The 24,394-nt window shown below is 37.7% G+C and overlaps 1 protein-coding gene across 2 annotated transcripts in view; it reads left to right on the top strand.

The window, feature by feature from the left end:
• The window catches only part of LOC110375594 (unconventional myosin-XVIIIa), a 245,879-nt gene that overhangs the window by 102,213 nt on the left and 119,272 nt on the right, over window positions 1-24,394 (top strand). For both annotated transcript variants that reach the window (XM_064040283.1, XM_064040282.1), the window contains exons 5-16: window positions 13,833-14,015; window positions 14,484-14,663; window positions 18,219-18,343; window positions 19,779-19,916; window positions 20,336-20,479; window positions 21,022-21,251; window positions 21,536-21,683; window positions 22,200-22,310; window positions 22,665-22,794; window positions 23,128-23,224; window positions 23,552-23,675; window positions 24,144-24,291. In XM_064040283.1, coding sequence (XP_063896353.1) covers window positions 13,833-14,015; window positions 14,484-14,663; window positions 18,219-18,343; window positions 19,779-19,916; window positions 20,336-20,479; window positions 21,022-21,251; window positions 21,536-21,683; window positions 22,200-22,310; window positions 22,665-22,794; window positions 23,128-23,224; window positions 23,552-23,675; window positions 24,144-24,291 — 1,758 coding nt within the window. The remainder of the gene's footprint in view (window positions 1-13,832; window positions 14,016-14,483; window positions 14,664-18,218; window positions 18,344-19,778; window positions 19,917-20,335; window positions 20,480-21,021; window positions 21,252-21,535; window positions 21,684-22,199; window positions 22,311-22,664; window positions 22,795-23,127; window positions 23,225-23,551; window positions 23,676-24,143; window positions 24,292-24,394) is intronic.

Genomic DNA, 24,394 nt, shown 5'->3' with positions numbered 1-24,394 from the left:
AGAGGGTGATAAATGTATTTATAGCAGAGTTTAATAATATGGAGATGGTTTTCGTAGTTCAGGCTCAAAACTAATATTGCAACTACTTATATTTAAAAAATTTCGCTACCACTTTCTCAATGAATGGGCTATCCAAATGAGTATTTTTTTTTCAAATTACTCTTGTATTTCCTGAGACTAGCGCGTTCAAACGAAAAAACTTCAGTATTATAACGCTTGTGTGTATTCGTGGTTCACGGCAGTTTTAACTAAGTACGTCTAATCAAGGATATGGTGTGCCCACGCGACTACCACATTTTCGGCAATCACTCAATAAGATTCGTCAAGGGCGATATAAAGGTATTAGAAGGAATATCCTCTACTAACTGGTCATAAAAATTCCAAATCCGATTAAAACAAGAAACAGCACGGTAGTAAATCAAGTGATTTGTCCAAATATTGCAATAACTTACGAAATACCGTAGTCAAGTTACCTGATCCTTTTGGGTGGCAAAATATTATAGCGAGATTACATCGTAAAAATAAACTACCTATAAAATTTAATAGCATAGAAAATCCCTAGTAATCTGTAGACCAGTTTGAAATGTAGGCTCTTGTTAATAAGATTTTATACAAATTAAATAAATCCTATAACATTTTATTGAAGAAATACCTGATGTTAATAGTCGAAGTTATAGAAGTCATGCACTAGAATCCAAATAATTGCAAAGGACACACGTAATAACATAATAATACCCATGTTTATATAAACCTACCATTTAATAGAGGAATTAAAAGCCATCGGCTGTCGGTTGACGAAGATTTATATTGAGTTAGAAGCTTTTAAGTGACTGCAAACGGTTTTCTAATGGGGATAAAATTGTTAAATTGTACAACTGTTGGTTTCGATAGAAACGCGGATAGCTTGATGGAGACAATTTTCTATTTAGATAGTGTTATTGGGTATGGAGCAGTAGGTACAGTGTGGATGGTGACGCCATCTGTTATCGAGATATGGTTAAGAAAACATAGTTGCAGTCATCAAAGGAAATTATGTTAGCAGGCTGCACAAAGACTTTAATAATATACATACAGTTAAGAGATCAGCGAGTCCTTTTTAAAACTGTCATCTGCTAGATATCGACAGGCTAATTTTTGAAACGTGATTTCAGATATGATTAATTAAAGCTTGGAAACATTCTAGTAAGTCAGTCTACCTACAGGGAACGAAGTCACTATGCTCATAAAAAACCCTGTGACGTATAGCAGTAACCACAAAGAACCCAAAAGAATTTAATGACGGAGATAACAATGACCATTACGCTTTATCAACTCATTCACTCCCGAATTTAACAACAGCTTCATTATTTGTCCACAAAACGAAACTGATACCACATCCATAAACACTTCATATCTATCACATGGCCACGTTAATAAACCATTTGTTCCCTGATCACGATTCTTTCCAGTGTTGGCAGTGTGAATATTGACAGTTTTGTAACATCTGCATCTGTAGCTTTCGTTGTTACATCATGGATTTCGTGGTATGTGATAATTTGTGTCTTGGTGGTTGTAAAAACTATTGCTAGTGTCAAATTTTTGATAGATGTTATCCGGAATTTTGTATTGTTGAACTTTCTGCGTGAGAATTTTGATATATGATAAAGTTTAAGGAATTAGTCGATAGCTGAAGTATGAGTCAACATCAGTGGTAGGTACTTTATTTTTCTTGCGTTAATCCGATTGTACTCCTTCTTTCTGTCATGTCTATTTACCTAGTTGACCAATATCTTGTCAGATTTTCTATAACGTTTTTTTCTGTTAGCCCTTGAAATATAATCTCCCATTTTCACATACGTGTCAACTTTCTTACACGTCCTACATCTCTTAGCGCTAACCTACTAATGGCCGTCATAATTGCCAGCCATACCTTCGCCTACTCCAATATTATTAGTAGCTTGAACAGATCGATAACTATCGGTTTCCTGTGCCACTCTGGGATTACATAGATCATTACTGTCGTCGCTATTATGTGTAATAACACGCTGACAGACTTGAAGACTTTCTTTATCGTGGTGAGTTGCCTCTGCTTCGGTTAAGACATTTGTCGGTGGTTATTCATACCTAGTATTAATGACGAGGCGTTCTTCAAATGTTATTACATTTGGAACGCTGCTTTAATCTGTTCTATGTCTAAGCTTCGTATGAATGGATGTCGTTGTTCAGCCAATTTCAACAGCAAACATAGTTTTGTACTTTTATGGAAAATTCGTGAGACGCAATTTATTATACTGCTGTAAGATTAAATTTACTAAATTACGATTATGTCTTTTGTTAATAGCAGTGCCATAAGTTCGCTCTGTTCAGTCAATATCGTTACAAACCATAAAAGGGAACAATACCCCATTATGTGAGATTTGATAATTTGCTGTTAATTTATACAATTTAATGGACACAATAAAATGTTAATATACTATTTAGTATGTAAGTAAATGTCCTAGATACTGATAGTAAATAATCTAAGCCTATAACAATAAATCTATTTGCAATTTTGAGTCCATGCCCCCAAGGCTTAGACATTCGAAGAACCGATTTCCTATTTGCAACCCTTCATGAATAACAATTAGGATTTCTACATAATATGAGCGATGTCTACAGTTGAACTAAACCCAACACTAGATGAAGAAGACAGAGTAAAGTAACATCGAGTCTTGATCAATTTTAGGTTTATGTATGTCACAAGTGCAACTTGCATGTATCTAATGCGCATAACGTAGCCGTTTTTAATGTTTGGTATTCTAATGAACAAAAAATCATTGGCTTTAGAAAGTCTGTTTTGCATTTTTTTAAACAGATGTCCTTGTTGCTTTTAAGACATATCTCCAAAAACTCTGTCCCAAACGTTTTTTTGGTACAACTTTCGCGTATTATACAAAATTCCTAACAACCTAAAATTCCTTGCTCTATATCGACCATCCTTTATACCACCCAAAGTACTCCTCTCGAATTCCTCAAGTGCAACCATTAAATCGTTCTGAACTAGAAACACTTTAGTAGATTACTTGGAATTCCTGAAATGTACGTTTGAGCCAGAATCCGGTTGTTTGGCGTGACTCCTGTTAACATTAGTTGATACTGCCAGCCTTTTGTCTTAGCTTATGCTAAATTGGACGGCTGGTTTCGCTAACTTTGCTGGCATATTTGGAATTCCATCGTAATGTTTTGTTCTAAGTAAATTATGTGATTGGATGTTTAGCTGTAGTATAATTGCGTGAAATAGATTTAGGTAAAGTATGGAATTTCTACTAAATAATAATACATTACTTTTACTGTCTATGTTTAGAATTTCACTAGCTTATTCAGACATTGTAATAATTGAAGTTCTACCTTCGCGTTACGTAATACTGAAGATGTGTCTAGTAGTCTTTCAATACAACTTGAATCTCCAACAATATTAACTCTGGACTGGACGACAATAACATTACTCGTTTTATGCCTTAACTAAATGACAACTAGTGTTTACAACTTCTGGTTAGCTAGACTCAATCATAATTAGATTACATAACGCCACTAACATGAATGGGCTTCCATCTTCAATAATTTTATCATATTTTGAAGACAACTGGACATTTTCCATGCTTAACATTCATCATCATCTTCCTGCCTTATTCCCAAGTCATTTGGGGTCGGCGCAACATGTCTTTTTCTTCCATTCCTCTCTGTCAGATCATCATCATCATCAGCCTATCGCAGTCCACTGCTGGACATAGGCCTCTCCAAGTGCACGCCACTGAGATCGATTTTCGGCTTCTCGCATCCAGCTCCTGCCAGCCGTCTTGCGAAAGTCATCACTCCACCGTGCCTGAGGACGTCCTACACTACATTTGCCGAGGCGTGGTCTCCACTCTAGAACTGGTTTACCCCAACGGTTATCGGTTCTTCGGCTAATATGGCGAGCCCACTGCCACTTCAGCTTGCTGATTCGGTGGTTCGGTCTCTGTCAGATAACATACTTACCTCCACTCCCTGCTTAATATTATCTTATAAATAAATATGGAAGCACTTCAGACATGGACATAATTGTATTGGATCTGTGCCCAGTTCACGAGATGCTTCAGGTTGAATAACTGCACTTTTTCCTCTCTCCCGTAACAAGTCTTCAAGTTTTGGACGATGGCCAAACATGGTTTTAATACTCTTACTGTAGTTGGTAACTATTGTATTCAGAAGGATTTAGATGTATTATAGATTGAATTTCCGTTTAGTCTGTTTTTCAAGAAACTCAAAACTAACGATTGAAAAGAAGAAGAACTCTTCTTGGCACTCGGGTAAATTATTGGTACATAGAAGGAGAAACCTGTATGAGTGTGAAGGTGTACTTGAAGAAATTGATATAAACAAGTTTTTCAATTTAGATTACTCAGACCAGTGTTCTTGTAGTCAGGCATAGCTATTATGTACCAACAGTGATGACGTAACATACATGCAAGTAGGTACACCTAACATCAAAAATATGCATAATACACGTCTCAATATGGCGACGCACGAGCTGCAGTCATTAGGGCTTGGAGTCAGGGTCGAACAACAATAGCCGTTGATTTTAACGCAAATCATGCATTTGTCTCCCCTGGGGCTCATTAAGAGATGCAATCTGTGTTTTTGTGTGGTTTTCGTGGTTTAAATGTACGTGTGCTTAATAAAATAATGGGGTGTGGATTTGAATGGTGGTCTAGCCGCAAACATGAGGTAATCCATTACGATCAGTTGTATGATTGATATTGTAGGCATCCTAGAAAGAAGCAAAGTAATCTATGGAGTATTGTCTATCAATTGAAAGTCCTGCTAGAGGCTAGTCTAATTCTGATGATTTATGTTATGAATACTTTGATACGGGATAGATAACATCAAATAAAAAATTGCCACCACTTAGACCATCTTTGCACTCACCTATTGCAACACCAACCAAATAATTTACCACCATATCTAAATCATATTAAACATCAAAAGCTTCACCAACAGATAACAATTTATCAAATATTCCTATATCTACTACCCATTTGAAGTTACCAATAAAATCTATTTTAGTTCTAACCCTACATCCGCATCAAAAAACGCCAAAAGTGTCGTAACTTGTAATTCTGTTCCGTGTACAGTCAACTGCACATCAGTGGTAACTGTCATGCACCTTAACTCAATAGTAATATGTACGATTTTCCTATAAAACTGTTACCACTGACCTGAAGTTGTACCAACAGATGTGCTCAGTAGGTCAGACTCTAACGTAAATAGTGTTTATTCAGACACCTGTGATGCTATAAAATGGCTGTAAAATTGTGGCCGTGTAAGCTTATAGGGTATAGGGCTGGCCTCCCACGGTGTTCAATGTTTGTGTTTGGTGTTTGCAAATAAATAAATGTTAGATCCTAATTTGGTGATGTTTGTGTGTTTAATAGCTGATGTTGTTTGTAATGGTGTGGTAGGATTTATTTAGGGTGCATAAAATTTGCTTTGTAGTTGTACTATCAAGCTTAGAGTAATGCCTTCGGGACTACCGCTTGAAAATTAGCTTTCAACTAGAAACTCGCATCCAAATCGGTTCATTCATTTAACAGCTACGGTCTATGGTGCCACAGATAGACACACAACCAGATGGCAACAAAAAATGTTTAAACTTGTAACACCCGTCTTTCTTCGGAGAGGTTTAACGTGCTTCTTTTCATAATTGTTAGTCTTGTTAGTCATCAAAATGAGACCCAAAGCAATCTTCTACAAATTCTGTCAAACAAAAGACTCAGAGAATTTGCTACAATCTTCAGTAGTTTCTAATAATACCTCTCTATATTTGACAAAACAGAACAACTACCAGCCCTGGAGCCTGATGGAGCAATGCATCATCCGCCAGCTGGAACGCTTAAGTTTCCGGAGGCTAAAATTAAATCGAAGCTCTCCCGATGCGGAGTTGCGTGTCCACTACGGTACTATTGTTACAAGTTAGCGATGTACAAATTAATAGAACCTGCATCTTGTTAATTTTAGAATAAATAACAGGACTTCATTTTGTAGCAAGTGTTGAAATTAGTATATAATAGGAATGCAAATATCAAATTGATTGACAGACACATACTAAGGTGAACAAGTTGCTATTAGTCGCAAAAATTGAGAGTCACTTATACACTTTGCTACCAGTCGTAGGGGCCTAGAGAGGTATGTACCTATCAGTTTGATATCGCCAATCCGGCTTGAGCAAGCGTGATGATTAAATGTCATTCTTTCTCTGTATGAGAAGAGCCTTATAACCTGCAGCAGAGATATAATAAAATGGCTAATGTTATTTCAAATTTTCAACATTTTTTATATTGTGTGTGGAACTGTGGTAGCATCTTTTTCTTCGCGACGCGGCGACGTTCGCCAAACTTAAATAAATACTATTAAATGTTGAAAATATAGTATAGTAAGTTCAACTCAGTTGTGCGCGCGGCCTTATGTGTGGGTAACCCTTGTACATATACAGTAACTTTGTGTGCGTGACAAGAGGTACAGTCGGGTACAATACAGTTATTTAGGGGTTGTATACGGGGGTTTAAAGAAAAACAGTTATTACGTAATTTAATGTTTATTTATTTATAATGATTATGAATCGCTATTTGAAAAATCAAATGATGAATTTTCGGATTCGCTACTCTCCAAGGAGAATTATAAATTCTGACTCCAATGTCAAAATGTGTATAGTATTCTTCTTTTTTCTTTTCTACATGTCGACAAGTATTACCTACGCCACATCCCTTCATCAATTTGACTTAAACGTTCATTTATGAGTTTCATTATTTTGTTATTTTGGTCGACATTATGCGAAGCAATATAACTTTTTAAAATTCCCCACACATTTTGTTTACATTATTATACTAGATTATACCTCTTTTTACATTCTTAGTCCACACTTTTATTTATTGTCCACGTACCCCGAGCTAGAAAATATGAACTTAAGGAGTATTCAATTCTTAGATACTGTCAATGTCAATTTGAAAAGACGTATGAAAAAATAATGAAAAACTATATTTAATAATAAAAAGCTTTGAATGTCGTTTTATTTTTTGAAACGCTTTATCTGACTCCTTAATAATTTCTCCGCGAATAACTAGTATTTTCGTAAACGACTGTACCCATAAGAAAAAGTGATAAGAACACGTCATCCTCGGACGACGTCACTGTCACACGAATGAAAGTTGTATATTTACAAGCCGACGCACACATAGGGCCGCGCGCAAATCTGAGTTGAACTATCTATAATAGTCTTATAATACAGAAGCAACATCATTAAAATTGACCCAATAACAAACAAGACAGGAACAAGAAAGCAAGTCAATTAACGAACAGAAACTGTCGAAACGCAACGACATTTTATATCTAAATGCATTATCTATTCAATGAGATCAAATTAAGCGTAATCAAATATTCTAATGTAATCCACACTTAAGTTGTCTCGTATAAAACAAACAATAAATAAAACTGTTACCGTTTTTCTGATATTAATGTAATATTATTTGTATAAGTCAATCTGTACGTAACTATGTAATGGAATCTAAGGTAACTAAGTTAACCATCTTCCAAGGATCGTAGCGTCATGAAAATTGGCAGCTGTATGTAGTTCTGATGACAATACAATAATATAGTTCTGTGTAACTTATCTGATGATGGAGCCGGAAGATATGAACTATAACTTCATGATGGAACATTTGTATCTCGGCTGTTTTTGGACTTGTTAGAGAAGTCTTGTCATGAAGTTTGACTACTTTTACGTGTAATAAAAGCCTGTTTTTTTTTGTTTATTCCGATACTCGTCCGCCCGCGGCTTCGCCCGCGTGTAGTTCGGTTATATCGCATTTCCAGGAGAACTCTTCAAAAGTCCGGGATAAAAACTATCCTATGTTCTTTATCAAGATCAAGTCTATCTCTGTACCAAATTTTGTTAAAATCAGTTCAGTGGTTTAGACGTGAAAGCCTAACAGACAGACAGAGTTACTTTCGCATTTATAATATTAGTAGGGATTGAACGTAAATTAATATACCTCATATTCTTTACGATAGTTTATGCTGATATGTTTCTAATAAGATGATGATATACGACGGTTAGCTTATTAGATTTTTTATTTATATTTGCTTAGAGGTTAATTTGTTTTGATTTATGAATTAATGTTCGGTTAATTAAGTTTAACTTTATTGGATATGTTTAATGAGGTTTAGGAAGCCACCGATTCTAAAATACAGTTAAAATAGGTTAATGTATAATACCACTGTAAAAATATTTAAACACAGTAGTAACTTAGAAACCACTGAGCTGATTTTGACAAAACGTGGCAAAGAACATATTGGTCAAACTTAAACAGGGGCGTAGCGTGGGGGGGGCAGGGGGGGCAAATTCCCCGGGCGGCAGCTTTTAGGGGGCGGCAAAATTTACCCAATTAAAAAAAAAACGTTACGTACGCAACTAGTATCTGCGCCGCTACATAAACTGTCTAACAATAACAAAACATTAAACAAGAAAGTTGAAACTTTTTAAACATAAAATTAATTATTGTTAAAATTTGGTACCTACTTAAAACACACGTGACACTACATTTTATGTAATTTTGTTTTTGAGTCTTTTAAAAAAAATTATTAAAATTTCGCGCTCGCTCCGCTCGCATAGGTATTCAGGAACTGTATGCGCTTAATTTTGCATTTGTCAACTAACAAAACGTTAAGTAGGTACGTTTGGGCTAAATTTTACGTAATTTTTGTTTTAAGTACGATAAAAATTTCGCGCTCGCTTCGCTCGCGTATTCAAAAACGATATACCCTTCTTTTTGCATCTATCAACAAGCAAAAAGTTAAGTACGTTTGGGCTAAATTTTACGTAATTTTTGTTTTAATAAGTCCAATAAAAATTTCGCGCTCGCTTCGCTCGCGTATTCAAAAACGATATACCCTTATTTTTGCATCTGTCAACAAACAAAAAGTTAAGTACGTTTGGGCTAAATTTTACGTAATATTTGGTAACGTCGATACAAAAAAAAAACCTTTTTTTGAAGTCGGTTAAAAATGACAAACGGCCAGTAACACTTGTTAAAAAATTCATGGGAAGGGGCGGCAAAATCGACAACTGCCCCGGGCGGCAGATACCCACGCTACGCCACTGAACTTAAAATATCCTTCTTTTCATGGGGTATTAAAATTATAATGTCGTAAAGCGGATCTCCTTGGATCATAGAGTTACAAGCACAATAAATATTTCGTATCTGTAGCAACTGTTAAAAAAAGTATGAAAAAAGTCAAGTCAATTATTGACAGTAGTATCGAAAACATCAACAAAATAAACTTTCCAGGAATATTTTGTCTAAAATGCTAAAAATGTGCAGTTCACATTACTAAGTCATGGTTCTACGAGAACCGTATGAACCGTAGTTCAGACATGATAAGTTCGGACTTCAATTCTCAGAATGGGCCAGTTACTGAGGTGGGCAGAAAAGTCTTGAGAGGTTGGATAGCTCGGTTTATGTATCCGGTATGTATTATTTAAAACCATATCTCCGAGAAACGGTACATATCTTATGGACTAATAGATCGGAAGGCACTTTAAGATGGTGCGTCCCGCCCGGCTGTCGTTTGAAAATCCTTGGCAGTCGTCACGGGTACCTAGAAGCCAGAAAGAAAGTCCAAGAACCAGTTTTAAAAAAGGATATTAGGATGAGAAGGTACTCGTAACTGAGTTGAAGGGGTCGGATAGGCAGTCGCTTCATCCATGTAAAACACTGGTGTGGTGACTCAACTTGCTGATGATAAATGATCGATCGATAATTCCTCGTTGTCTCCTTTTCCATACTTGATGCATTTAAACTACTACATGGAAAACACCAAAATTAAAATATTAAATGAACGCATAATAAACCTTAGTATACGAGCCTTGGACATAAGCAACAAACTCATATGAAGTCACCGATAACTTCTTATTAATCCTGATTTATTTCAATTACCTACCGTTTATGCGAACATTGATTAAATTGATAAATAACTCGAACAAAGTGATGCATCTTGCTGTACCGTCTAATAATAAACGTATAACCTTCGTTGTAAGAATACATAACAATACGTACCAGAATATTAATTAGCCAGTTAGCATTTACTTGAAGATGTATTTATTTTATTAATAATGAATATCCAAAATCTTGACATGTTGTTTTTGGATAAGAATGACAGGTTTTGAAGAATTGCAATGTAAATAATATGGTAATTTTGTGCAGTATTTAGAATTATGGTACCTACTTAGTTTTAATATTAACTGACTTCCAAAAAAGTAGGTACTAAATACCGCTGAGAGTATGTACCTCTTTTTATATGGTAAATCATCAAATTAAACCTTTCATCGGAAGTGGACCAGAGGGGAATTACCTATGTACTTGTAAAACAAATAAATAATAAACGCAATATCTCATTTCCGTCTCTTCCACTTCTCAGCTACCTCCATACCAAGTTTCAGCCGAATCAGCTCAGTTCTTGAGTTATAAATGGTTAAAAATACTAATTTCCCTAATTATAGCCCCATGTACATTAAGCTTTGACCGCAAATAATTGTCCAATCACTAAACATGACATTTGGTAGAAAGGCGCTCCCATGTTTATTGATTTGAGTAGTCATCGTCAATTACAACATGGTATGTCAAATGTCAGGCATACATCTGGGTGGCCTTTTATCTATATATATAAAAATGAAACCCGCTTTCCGCTGTCACGACATAACATGAAAACGGCTGAACCGATTTGGCTGAAAAATAGAGGGGAGGTAACTTAGACCCGAGAGAAGGTTTTAGGATAGTTTTTGTCACCATCCGGCTACGGGACGCGGGTGAAACCGCGGGCGAAAGCTAGTTACTGATGTTTAAGGACCATACAAGTGCTTCTTACGTTAGTCATCCATGATTAATGGATATGTTTTGTTATTGAAAAGGTTATATTTTCAGAGAGGGAAGCAACTGTCCCTTTAGACTCGATTTTAGGTGCCTTAAGGTTCCAAGCGTCGGTAATACTTAAACAAAATATTTGAATAAATCCATATTCTAAATGCGTAAGTACTAACTCTGTCTGTCTGTCGCACTTTCAAGCGAAAAAATATATATTTTATCCACAATATAGACGAAGGACGTAGGCTGCGTTTATCCTCGTTTGAGAAATAGTTCTTTCGCGGGACGCATATGGTACAGCGGCAAAGAAAATATAAAGGCATTTTTTTAATCTCTCTCTCAGAATACTTCAATTTAAATTAAACCAGGAACAAAACACCAAAGGAATACGTATTACTGCTAATTACGGAAACACACTTGTCACCCCGTGTAGGCTGTGCTTAACTTCCTAGTAGGCTTTGCAGTGTGGGTGACCGGACCGAAAGGTTTAGTTGATTAAGTTTAACTGTGACGAGAGCGTGGTGCGTAGGATTTTTGCGAGAGTCATACAGGCTGGTAGTTGTGACCTTTTTCGTGGCCAAGGTTTTGGTAATCTACTCTGCCGTCGTAATTAAGAAAGGCACAACTAACATTTTACAAATGTTGAGAAAATCGAGTTTAAAATATTTTTTGAATTTTGTAAAAAAAAACACGTTTAAAATGTGTTTTTCGAAATTGTGAAAATGTAAAATAAATGTGTTTTTTTGGTATGTACACAACGATAGCAATATTATATTTTATTTTAAATGGATATATTTAATAATTAGCATAATTCTTTTTAACTTAACATAAAAAATAACAAGAAAGGAGCAATATTATGTTGAAAAGGCACATATAACCAAAATGCCTTTTCAATGTTAAATTTTTAGTAAAAATTTAAAATTTTACGATGAAAAGGTAATTTTTTAAAATGAATATATAGGTACAGAAAATATTAGAATTAATTCATAACGCCGATGTCCCTTTTTTATATAACATAAATTTATTAGCGTAGGGGTAAATAGAAAGAGCATAACTGCCAGTTGTGACTTTTCTTTCTACATTAATTGCCAAAATGTTCGTTCCATTAAAATATATCGATAGTAAAAAGGTAAAATAAAAGTCACATCATACAATATGCCTTTTTATTGTAATAATATTGTAATAAAACTTAAAAGGTGATGTAGTTGTGCCCTTTAAGCTTATGCTATCTCTGTTTATTTTGCAGCTAAAAATCCACAAAAAATCAGGCAGATAGGCCTTTTTTTCCTGATTCCGAATATATATATAACTCATTTTGACAAAAAATGTTAGTTGTGCCCTTTTTCGGTAGCACGGCAGTACTTGCATTTGAATCCGGTATTTACAGCAAATCAAAAAAAATACTGAAAATTACAAATAAAATTCTATCGTCAATAATAGTAACTGGCATGAGACCCTTTTTTGAGATGTTCAATAAAAATTGGTCTATCTTCTCTAAGATAAGTGGCTTCCAGTAAACTGTCTATATGTCTGTCTATATCTTGGCTGCATAGACACGAATTTCGGTCTGTATACCTGGTGATATATACCGTTGCATTTTCTAAATGAACATAGGTACATTCTAAATAACGGACCGTATAATTAACGTATACGTAACTGCTCTTTGCAAGATTAAATATCATTAAAAATCACCACTAAACCTATTATCGGCCATCACTGACACTTCAGCTGTCGGCGTAACAATGTTCTGAAACAAATTACAAGCTTTCATGCTTACTTACACCAACGTTACTTCCTTTAAGAGTGCGTCCACATCTGGCGAATGCGTAGCTCGCGAGCTGCGCGTGTGCATTCTTCTTAGAGCCTTTTTTATGGGAAATAATCAAATGACTCCTCCCGCTGTGGGTTAGTAGTCGGTGAGGAAGTGTCAGACTCTCAGTGACTAAAACCCATAATGGTCCTACGTAGGCCTTTTATGTAGCAGGGCCGCGGTGACTTTTTCGAACAATCCCGAAGCCCAAACCTTGCACAAAACCATTGCAGTGACTGCACGCGTGCCGCGCATTCGGCAGATGTGGACGTACCTTTAGAACTAATTATGATACTGCGCTTAAGACGGTAATCGCTTTTCTTTTGTCTTAGACGGGCGTGCCTTGTTTGAGGGCTCGTAAAAGTCTTTCTTCAGAGCTAATGACTACTATGTACTTAGATAGTCTGCGTGAATTGTTTTATGTACCTAATTCACTGACGGTTTACCGGTTTACATTGTTCTTAGGGATTTAGGTGAAGTAAATATAACCATTAGCTTATTTTATCGACCCACTGAGGGGGCTTCCTTTCACAGAGAAGGATAATGTGCCCAAATATAGGCACATATAAAACGACTAATGAATCATATTATTATTTTAGAGGAACATACTTTCTCTGAAATTGAATTCTAGAACCTCGTTGCAACAACATCATCAAGGAACAAAACCAAACAGAAAACTAACTTATGAGCCATCATTTTTCCAAAGTCAAATCACTTTTTCATCCTAATTTATTTCCCTATGCATCCTAATTTTTACACTGAATAACCAGAATTCTAACTCTCCTACTACGGGTCTGCTGGAAGAGATTTCTTCTTAGAAATAAGCAGTACCTTTGTACTATTTTTGTTACTTCTTTTTCTTTTGTGTGTACATAAATCTATACTAATATTATTAAGCTGAAGAGTTTGTTTGTTTGTTTGAACGCGCTAATCTCAGGAACTAATGGTCCGATTTGAAAATTTATTTCAGTGTTAGATAGCCCATTTATTGAGGAAGGCTACTTTTTATTCCGGTACGGGAAGTAGTTCCCACGGGATGCGGGTGAAACCGCTGGCAGAAGCTAGTGGTTAAATAAATAAGTAAATAAATAATTCTTCTTTCTCCCCAGGCTAAATCAGAAGAGCAGTTAGCATGCGAGAAGGAATGGCTTCAAGCTGGTCACATGTGGCTGGCTCATCGCGGTGGCTTCACGGCCGTCGTGCGAGATGGAGAGGCTGATGCTGGCAGAGCCAAAGTGAGGGTCCTGCAGACTGGAGAGATTGTTACTGTCGATGAAGATGATTTGGAGAAGGTAAGAGTAGGAAGCTTTTGAATAGAGTATAATAGTTTTGTAGCGGTTTGTTGGTTATTACAACCCATTTACGAGGGAATACAACTTTTTAGATTTCTATGGGATGCAGTCATGGCAGCAACTTAATTGATTTAAATTATACCGCGTTGCTTTTAATGCCGTTCGTGTAGTTATAATATGTACCTATATTCAAGAAGTCTTCATTTGTTCGTATTTAGCATTATTATGATGAAATGAGTAGGTATACCTAAAGTCTAAAAATACTTGAGGTCAGAAGCACGTTCATAAAGATATCCTCGACAAAGGCATTAAGACTTATTTACCAGAAATCTTTTTCAGTTGATGTTATGTTGTGTGTTTCCTTTATGTGAACAAATGTTTTTTTTCTCCTTCATTCAACTGGTCATACATTCTCTAATTTTCATACGGCATCCCTCCAAATAACTTCATTTCACTTTGATCTTCCAGGCGAACCCTCCCCAACTAGAACGCTGTGAGGACATAGCCTCCCTCCGTTGTCTGAACGAATGCGGCGCTCTCAACGTGCTCCGTTCGCGATACGCTGCCGGTCTGCCGCACGCCCGCGCCGGTAATGCCCTCCTGGTACTCGGCCCACCGAAGCGTAGTGCGCCTATTTACACAGATAAGGTAAGAATTACTTTTCTACTAAAATTACGCTGTGAGGACATAGCCTCTCTCCGCTGTCTGAACGAATGTGGTGCCCTCAACGTGCTCCGTTCGCGATACGCTGCCGGTCTGCCGCACGCCCGCGCTGGTCATGCGCTCCTGGTACTTGGCCCGCCGAAGCGCTCAGCTCCTATTTACACTGACAAGGTAAATAATACTTATTTTTCTACTAAAATAACGCTGTGAGGACATAGCTTCCCTCCGTTGTCTGAACGAATGCGGTGCTCTCAACGTGCTCCGTTCGCGATACGCGGCCGGGTTGCCGCACGCCCGCGCTGGCCATGCGCTCCTGGTACTCGGCCCGCCGAAGCGGAGTGCTCCTATTTATACTGATAAGGTAAGAATTATTTTCCTACTAAAATAACGCTGTGAGGACATAGCCTCCCTCCGTTGTCTGAACGAATGCGGTGCTCTCAACGTGCTCCGTTCGCGATACGCAGCCGGGTTGCCGCATGCCCGCGCTGGCCATGCGCTCCTAGTACTCGGCCCGCCGAAGCGTAGTGCGCCCATTTACACTGATAAGGTAAAGTTCATTTTTTTCTACTAATAATACGCGGTGAGGACATAGCTTCTCTCCGCTGTCTGAACGAATGCGGCGCTCTCAACGTGCTCCGTTCGCGATACGCTGCCGGTCTGCCTCACGCCCGCGCCGGCCATGCGCTCCTGGTGCTCGGCCCGCCGAAGCGTAGTGCGCCTATTTATACTGATAAGGTAAAACTTATTAAACGGTTTTATTTAGCTCACCCCGTTTGTTTTATTATTTATTATTTATTCATTCTTGGGTCAAATTTAGAAATTGAAATTTCAGTGCCTTACTGTTGTCAGATTTATCTGAAATTTGGTACACACCTTTATTTCCGATGACATTACAATATAGTACTATCAATAACATTGTAAATCCAAGATGGCCGCCGTTACAAAATGGCGGATAACGTAGGTTTTATCAATCCCATCAATGTGGGTATCAAATGAAAGTGCTCAACCAGTAGAATACAATGTACTATATAAAATTCAAATCCAAGATGGCGGCCTCTACAAAATGGCGGATAACTTAGGTTTTATCAATCCCATCAACATGAGTATCAAATGAAAGGTCTCAACAAGTAGAATACAATATACTATGCAAAATTGAAATCTAAGATGGCCGCCGCTACCAAATGGCTGATAACAATTTTTATTAAACGGTTTTATTTAGCTCATCCCGTTTGTTTTATTCTTGGGTCAAATTTAGTAATTCAAATTTCACCCTCTTCCTGTCAACCGATTAATCTGAAATTTTGTATACACCTTTAATTTCGATGACAATACAATATAGTAATATCAATAACATTGTAAATCTAATATGGCCGCCGGCACAAAATGGCGGATTACATATTTTTCCACAACCCCCTCAATATGGGTATCAAATGAAAGGGCTACACAAGTAGAATACTGTCAGCAACCTCAGCGGGGCCCAACAGGGCCAAGGCCTGCCTGGGCTGCGGGATTTTTCGAAAGAGTTACTGTGGCCCTGGTACATAAAAGGCCTACGACGAAACATAACTTTTTTAACATTTTTAGTCAGTAAGAGTCTCCCTTACCGCTGCTGACCCAGGGAGGGGTCACTTGATGATTTTTGGCGTCGTTAAAAAAATTGACTTTTTTAAAAATTAGATTGTAATAAATTATCAGGGAAGGGACCGTGTAATAATGATGCATGAAATGAATTAGATAGTATGAGGAATATTCGGTAGGCATTTTCATTAAATACTAAAAACTAGAAAATAAAAAATCGGTAAAAAAACTTTTAAGTCAAACGGTTTTATCTTATGTGCACTGAAAACTAGAAAATAAAAAAATAGTTACTTACCTGTCAACCTACGTAGGTAATCTTGGTCATATTAGACTAAAATAAAAACGTGGGGCCCCTGTGAAATCCTACCTATGGCAAAGCATATCTTTATACTTTGGTAGATCATGAGCTCGGCGTTCGCTAGTGAAGCCGCTACGGCTGATTATATTGATGCTATTGAAATGAAATGAATGAAATGAAATTTATTTATTTGCTAGAATATAGGTACATTATGATGGTAAATACAATAACAAAAAATGGTTTCACTATATTCGACTTATAAATTAGTCATGCAAATATTTAAGTTTTCCTATAATCTAATAGCTAAATTTCTATTACAATTCTATTTCTCCTCTAGGTATTCTTTAACTGTATAAAAACATTTGTCAATAAGCCAGTTTCTGAGGGACTTCTTAAATTTACTCATAGGTAGTTCTTTAATGCGAGATGGTAGCTTATTGTATATTCGAATGCACATTGGGTAACAATTTCTACGGTTGACATTGATTGTCAAAATCTCCAGTTACGATTATAGTAAGTCGATGCAATCCACACCTATTATACCTCTAGAAGAAAGTACTACAGCAACATTTAAAGGGCCCCACGTTTTTATTTTAGTCTAATATGACCAAGATTACCTACGTAGGTTGACAGGTAAGTAACTATTTTTTTATTTTCTAGTTTTCAGTGCACATAAGATAAAACCGTTTGACTTAAAAGTTTTTTTACCGATTTTTTTTTTGTACTATAATTACGCTGTGAGGACATAGCCTCTCTCCGTTGCCTGAATGAATGTGGTGCACTCAACGTGCTCCGTTCGCGATACGCAGCCGGTCTGCCGCACGCCCGCGCTGGTCATGCGCTCCTGGTACTCGGTCCGCCGAAGCGTAGTGCGCCTATTTACACTGATAAGGTAAAACTTATTTTTCGAGAATGTAATAGAAATCTGAGGCCCTAGTATCCTTCTAAGAAGTTACTTGCTAGTCCGGGGTACATCTTTCAATGTCATTTGTTAAACAGGAGTCCGCAGAGGGTAGTTTCACCTACCCAATTTTTGAAAACCATTTAGGGTACATAAAGGTAGTCGTGGTGGCCTAGTGGGTAAAGGACCAACCCAAGTATGAGGGCGCGGGTTCGATCCCAGGTCAGGCAAGTACCAATGCAACTTTTCTAAGTTTGTATGTACTTTCTAAGTATATCTTAGACACCAGTGTGTGCTGTGTTTCGGATGGCACGTTAAACTGTAGGCCCCGGCTGTCATTGAACATCCTTGGCAGTCGTTACGGGTAGTCAGAAGCCAGTAAGTCTGACACCAGTCTAACCAAGGAGTATCGGGTTGCCCGGGTAACTGGGTTGGGGAGGTCAGATAGGCAGTCGCTCCTTGTAAAGCACTGGTACTCAGCTGAATCCGGTTAGACTGGAAGCCGACCCCAACATGATTGGGAAAAGGCTCGAAGGATGATGATTTAGGGTTACATGTTACGGAATCTCAGATACTAGCATATATGTGTACATCCAAAGGTTCCAAACCATTTTATACCCAGAAACGAAAAGTTTCGACTCCTGCTTGGGACATATTTGCGAGTCATTGTTTGATGAATCTAAGAACTCACGTAACGGGAGATGTGCCTAGTGTAGTACGGATCTATGTTCTGTCATTCTAAAGTGCTGAACTTCGTCTCCAGGTAGCAGCAATGTTCCGAGGCTGCCGCGCTGACGACATGCCCCCCCACGTGTTCGCCGCAGCTCAGTCTACTCACCGCTGTATGCTAGCGTCCCGACGAGACCGAGCTATCGTCTTCCTTGGCAGGTTAGTAATGGATAGAGGATGAATGCAATCGCACCGCAAATCAAAGATCTTTAAAAGCGGAGTAGAAAAGAATTTATGAGTTCGATGTTTGTTGAAATGGCTCAACTGACTTAGATGCAATGTTAAATTCAATTTTTTTTTCAAATAGGCCTATGAAAGCTCTTTGAAAAGTCAAACCAGTTGCACCACCATCCAAAGAGCATTTGAGTACCAAAACTGCTACTTCTTGAAAAACTTAGTAGGGACATGTATGTAGTCAGGCACATAAGTTGTTTTACAGAAGTAGAGCATGGGCAAAACTCTTACCATGAAATTCCAAAGATTAAATACACACAAATTATCCCCATAACCAAGTAGATTAACAATCAATCAACAAATAAATACCGCTACTTGTATCCAATAAAATCCTTTTCTCTAAGCATTTATCTTGTTAAAACCAACTATGACAAATTATCATTAGGCGCCATCTATCATTAAAATATGTAGCGGCAATTAACAAATTCACTAGAAAATTGGTTTTCGAGATCATATCGAAACTGGTTTCTTTATTATCCGATTTGGTGAACGAACAAAGGAATTTGAACTTTAAGCTTAGGTAGTGGAGTCTAATTTTGTTTGGAGCTTGTTCTGTATGTCTAAACCATTGTTAAAGGTCTGTAATTTCAAATTGCAGTAGTAAATTCTATTTCTACGACATTTTGGCAAAGGCCTCAAATAAAAAAAAGCAAAAATAGATACAATTTACCCAATGATTTCCTAAACTTTTCTCCACGACTACTATATTTCAATTTGTTGAAATAGATAAAACAGTAATTAAAAGATAACATTAAGTAATTAAAACAAAAAATATCACCTCAAAATTTACTGGTTTTTACTCAATACAGTTTTGTGTGGCAAAACGTATTAGCAAATGTCGTTTGCATACGTAATAGGGACATAGAAGGACGAATATAGTCATTTTATAGTTATTAAATATATTAATAAGTAATTAACAAGAAAACTAATCAAAATAAGCCAGTTTGTTTCATAATTTATGCCTACAAATGTCTGGAATTTAATTTATTTTTTGACATTTATAATTATTAAATGATAAAATATGAATATGCATATGACGGGGGCTATTTCATTTTATTTAGAAAACCACTTATGAAACTAAATTGAAAAAGTCGAACTAAGTTTACACGTAGATAATTAGGCTTGCCTGTTTTATCAAATACTTAACATGAAAATAATGTGTAATTTACATAATTATGCAAGAAACATAAATAAGGAATTATATTATGTCTGTTGGAATTAAAATTTATGATACCGTATCAAAAATACGGTACATGCTTGCATACACCAAACCAATCAAAGTTTCTTTACATCTTAACCTATGTAAAGGCCAGATACATAATAATATCTCACTAAAATCTTCACTCTATTTCTCTCCCAGGTCCGGATCGGGCAAGACCTCAGCTATGCGTCATTGCGTATGGTACCTAGCCAGCGCTTACCCAGCACAGGGATCGAAGCTGACTCCTGAACGATTGGACGCTGCTTTTGACGTGCTGCACCTATTTGGATCTACACGGTAAGTTTGTGTTCAGAGATTTTTTATTACTTTTAAAAGTTGACTAACAGGAAAACTCCTTCGCCCTATTTTTGCCGCTAATTGGCTCCGTTCAGCTTTAATAATTACATTACATAAAAAGTATGTGAATCTAATTTGCTTTACCTGTGAAATTCTGGCACTTAAGACTGCGATTGTGTCAAGCTTACATTATAAATGTTCTAGTACCTACTCCTTCACTATCAGATGTAGTTCTCGCCAACCTATTTGTATTGTGCTCCTGTGATTTGTGAGTCCTGGTTATTGCGCAGAAGAATATGGGTCAGGTCTCAGCCAGATGCGTGTACTTGTATTAGAAGTTTAGTTGCAGATCCACCATGTACCTCATTAGTTATCTTTATCATCAAATACCTAAACCATCTATTGTACTGCAATTCCAGCACGAGCTCCAACAAGCACGCGTCGCGCTTCGTGTCGCTCACGTCGCTGGACTTCGACGGCGGCGGCGCGCTGGCGGCGGCCTCCGTGCAGATCCTGCTGCCGGATCTGCGGCCCGGACAGGCGCCGTTACGGGCTCTGCACACGTGAGTACTGCACTTGCAGCACGAGCTCCAACAAGCACGCGTACCGCAGTCTGGAAGTTTGTGATTGATACACCCGTGCATCGGAGAGCACGTTTATGTGGGTCCTGCTTGTGATCTCTCTCCGGTCGTGTCGGATTGCCATCCCATTGGGCTACGAGAGTAAAGGAATAGTGAGTTCACTTGTCTGCGCGAATGCTTGTGCACTATGTCCTGTGCAGCTGGCTGATCTCCGTATATGAGAACAGCCGCCGTGGTCGAAATCGGCCTTGGACGTATAATTAATATAATTTCCATATAAAAACATTAAAAGAGACTGGGTACTCATTTGGATTTGATGAATATTAAATAATCATTTTGATCGAACCAGCAGCGAATAAATTCTGAATGTTTGTTGTATTTAAATGTGCAATTAGGTTTGTACACATAAATGCGTTTTGACACAGTGAAAACTTTTACTTTTGTCACTGACCATGTCATTAACTGTCATGGACCATGCCTCAACAACCTCATAAAACACCCTACTGACTTCGTTCCCCTTCCAGGCTCTACCACGGCTGCGACGGTCGTCTCCGTCGAGAACTACTCTTCGACCAGTCCCCCATCAACACGCCGAACCCCTTCATGAGTTCCACGGAGAAGGCTGATGCTCCTACCGAGTTCTCCGCGCTGAAAGAAGCATTACAACTCCTGGCTGTGACGGAAAATGAACAAATGGCTATATGGAAGATTATGGCCGCTATCTGTCATTTGGGATGGGCTGGAGCTGTTAAAGGTAGGGAGGTGTGATGATGAATGTTTGTTATGGAGAAATCTATCCGTGGTTAGGTGGTCTTGCCAACTACTAAAACTACCGCCTTGTCTAACTATCAAACCACTTTAAATTGTAAAAAGCGTGAAGCATACATTTTAGTCATCTGGTTTACTCACTATATCATACAGCCATCTTTAAAATGTCCGGGCGTAATTGCAACCTTTATGCTCGAACACATGCCCGAACTGCCAGAATTCCGATTAGTAAATTGATTCTTGAAGGGAATGTCAAATCATCCATTTTAGCGAACACAGGGTCCGGTATAAAGTACCAGTTCGCGAGCGCGGGCTGCGGGCAGCGCGCGGCGCGGCTACTGGGCGTGCCCACTGAGGAACTCGCACGAGCCGTGTTTGTGACCGTGCCTACGTCGCCGCAACCGAATGCTAATTTGAGGTGAGTTTAAAAAAAAGTTTGATAGATAAATCACTATTGTAAGGAATGTAGAAGTACTTGAATGAAGTATATTTTGGAATAAGGTGTTATATTAATGATAAAGCTGGAATAAATAAGCCACAATTAATATGTAAACCACCTTCAGATAGGCAGAGCCTCTCGATAAGATCTTTACGAACAAATGTGCACTTGGAGAGGACTATGTCCAGCAGTGGACTACGATAGGCTGATGATGATTATGATGATGTGCAAGAAGTCAAATGGCTACCTTATACAAAAGTCGAATTGCTACTAAATGCAATGTCGTTTGGCGCGAACTGTAGGACAATCACACAGATTTACGCTTTTCTAGATATTTTTTAGTGAAAAGTGATTTAGGTAGTTGTTGATTTCTTCTGTTTACCAAATTGACAGTAAGAACCAGGAATAAACACTGAAATTATAAAAAAAAACTTATCTCCCAAAAAGTCCATTTCACTTGACTTACATTAACATAATAAACTGCAATAATTTCAGAACGCCATCTCCATCGAACGAGCGTGAGATGTCGGGCACTGAAGCAGTGGACGCCTTCGTCACCGGCCTCTACAACGAGACGTTCAATATAATCGCTGCTTTAGTTAACAGGTAAATATGGTCTTTATTGTAATGTATTTATCGTCTAAATATAACTGATTTTTGGGGTAAGAAGTAATGTGAAGAGAATATTATTAATTACTTATCAAAAAGTTTATTTAGAAAGTAATAATTTATTCTAGTCCATTTTACATGTAATTTTACCTTGTAAACTGGCTGTAAAGTTTAGAAAATCAAAAGACACGACAATACAATGTTTTAGTCAATTTGTTCTTTTAAAGTAAGGTATGCGTCACAAAAGAAGTCTTGTATTTGCAGCGCTAGTGTATTGCTTCTAAATAATTTCCCAAGTTTCATTTTCTCTTTGATAAACTTCAACTCTATATTGTTATTTGTAAATTCCAGGAGTTTATCAACCTCAGCCAGGACTTCAGCGTCGATCCTGCTGCTGGACAGCCCCGGGGCCGACAACCCCATGTGTGCCGGCCAGCAGAGCGGCGCCCCGCTCTCCAAGCTGCTGTCTAATTACTTACAAGTAAGTGTTACTGCGGGATGGCGATGATCGAGATGATTCATCTTTAATCAGTACCTAGGCAAGCGTGGTGATCCCTAAGTACCCAATCCTTCTCTGTGTGAGAGGAGGCTTGTGCTTGTGGGAACTGCTTCCCTCATCCTGATAAAAAGTAGACCATAGACTTCTCTGATATATGCTATCTAACACTGAGAGACTTTTAAATCGAACTAGTATTTCCTAAAATAAGCTTTCGACCAAGCTCTTCAGCTTTGTTCCATTGACATCCAAGATTTTTTTTTTGTTTTTAAAAGTCATATGTGAGACAAATATTTAAATACTTTTGTTATTTTGCAGGAGCGCCTGCAAGCGATGTTCCACGAAGCACTGCTAGTGGCGCCGCGCGAGAGATACGCACAAGAGGGGATCACGCTAGACGACGGCAATGAAGAAGGTAATAAAACCACAGTTTTATAAAATAGCAGGTCTAATTTCATCGACAGTCGTTTTCGTAATCGGTCCGTTAAACAATGACTGTAAGTTTCCACGAAGAGGGAATATGTTCCTTAAATCTACTTTTCATATACTTATATAACTATAACTTCCTTTGGAAATCAGAAGAGAAATAAATAAAAGAAAACCCTGCTATGACAGCTGAAACGACTTTTGTTGTATCAAAATCCTTTTAGTGGTTTTGGCTTCAAAATATTATAAACTTTATATAATAAATAAACTTTATATAATAAAAATAGTAAAAAGACGATGTCAATGTGTATTTCAGACTGGCTATCAGAGACAGTGAACCCTGGACCTATGGTTGAGCTACTGGACAAGGCACCACAGAACACCATCGTACGAAGTTCCCAAGCTGATCTGAGAGAGTGTGACAGACGGGGATTGTTATGGTGAGATATTTAATCTATTGATAATTTATTCTATTTATTTATTTATCAGAAACACAGCTACCATTACAGGTACATAATTTAGTTTAGTAACATTTCTCTTCTCTAATTTTTCACTGTAACATATTATACACAGATTGGTCTTTGTGAATTCATTAAAAGTGCAGGAGTTTTTATTGGCTGAACTGTTAATTTAAACAGTGTCCATGGAGTCTCCGCCGGTTCCTCCTCATGAGACCGTCTTCTTCGGACCGTACAACCGGTACAACTAGCCAAGAATCTTTCAGGTCTATCTGAAATAAAACAAAATGACTTTAAGTGTTGAAGTGATATCAATGCCAATTATGTGATGAATTATTGTGCGCTTCTTTTGGTAATAGTTTTAATTATACTTTTGTTATCCCCATATTTCTAAATGGATCCTCAATGGACTTGATGAAGAGCCTAATTACGCCTTAAATTTTTTTCCAGGCTTCTAGATGAAGAGTCGATGTACCCCGGCTCATCAGACGACACGTTCTTGGAGCGCGTGATGTCTCAGTACGCGGCGCCGCAGCACACACACTACCTCATTAAGAAGGCTCCTCATGCCAGGCAGTTTGTGCTGCAGCATTTACAGGTAATATAGCCTTTTATTTAATACTAGATTTCGCCCATGTCTTGTACGCTTCTCGATAAAACTACGTCCCGTTCCTTCCTGGATAAAATAAGTCCTATAACAC

The sequence above is a fragment of the Helicoverpa armigera genome, chromosome 22 (genome assembly GCF_030705265.1).
Source record: "Helicoverpa armigera isolate CAAS_96S chromosome 22, ASM3070526v1, whole genome shotgun sequence".
Classification (NCBI taxonomy): Eukaryota; Metazoa; Arthropoda; class Insecta; order Lepidoptera; family Noctuidae; genus Helicoverpa; species Helicoverpa armigera.
The sequence above is the reverse complement of the archived record's forward strand: the minus strand, read 5'-3'. Positions and strand labels throughout refer to the sequence as shown.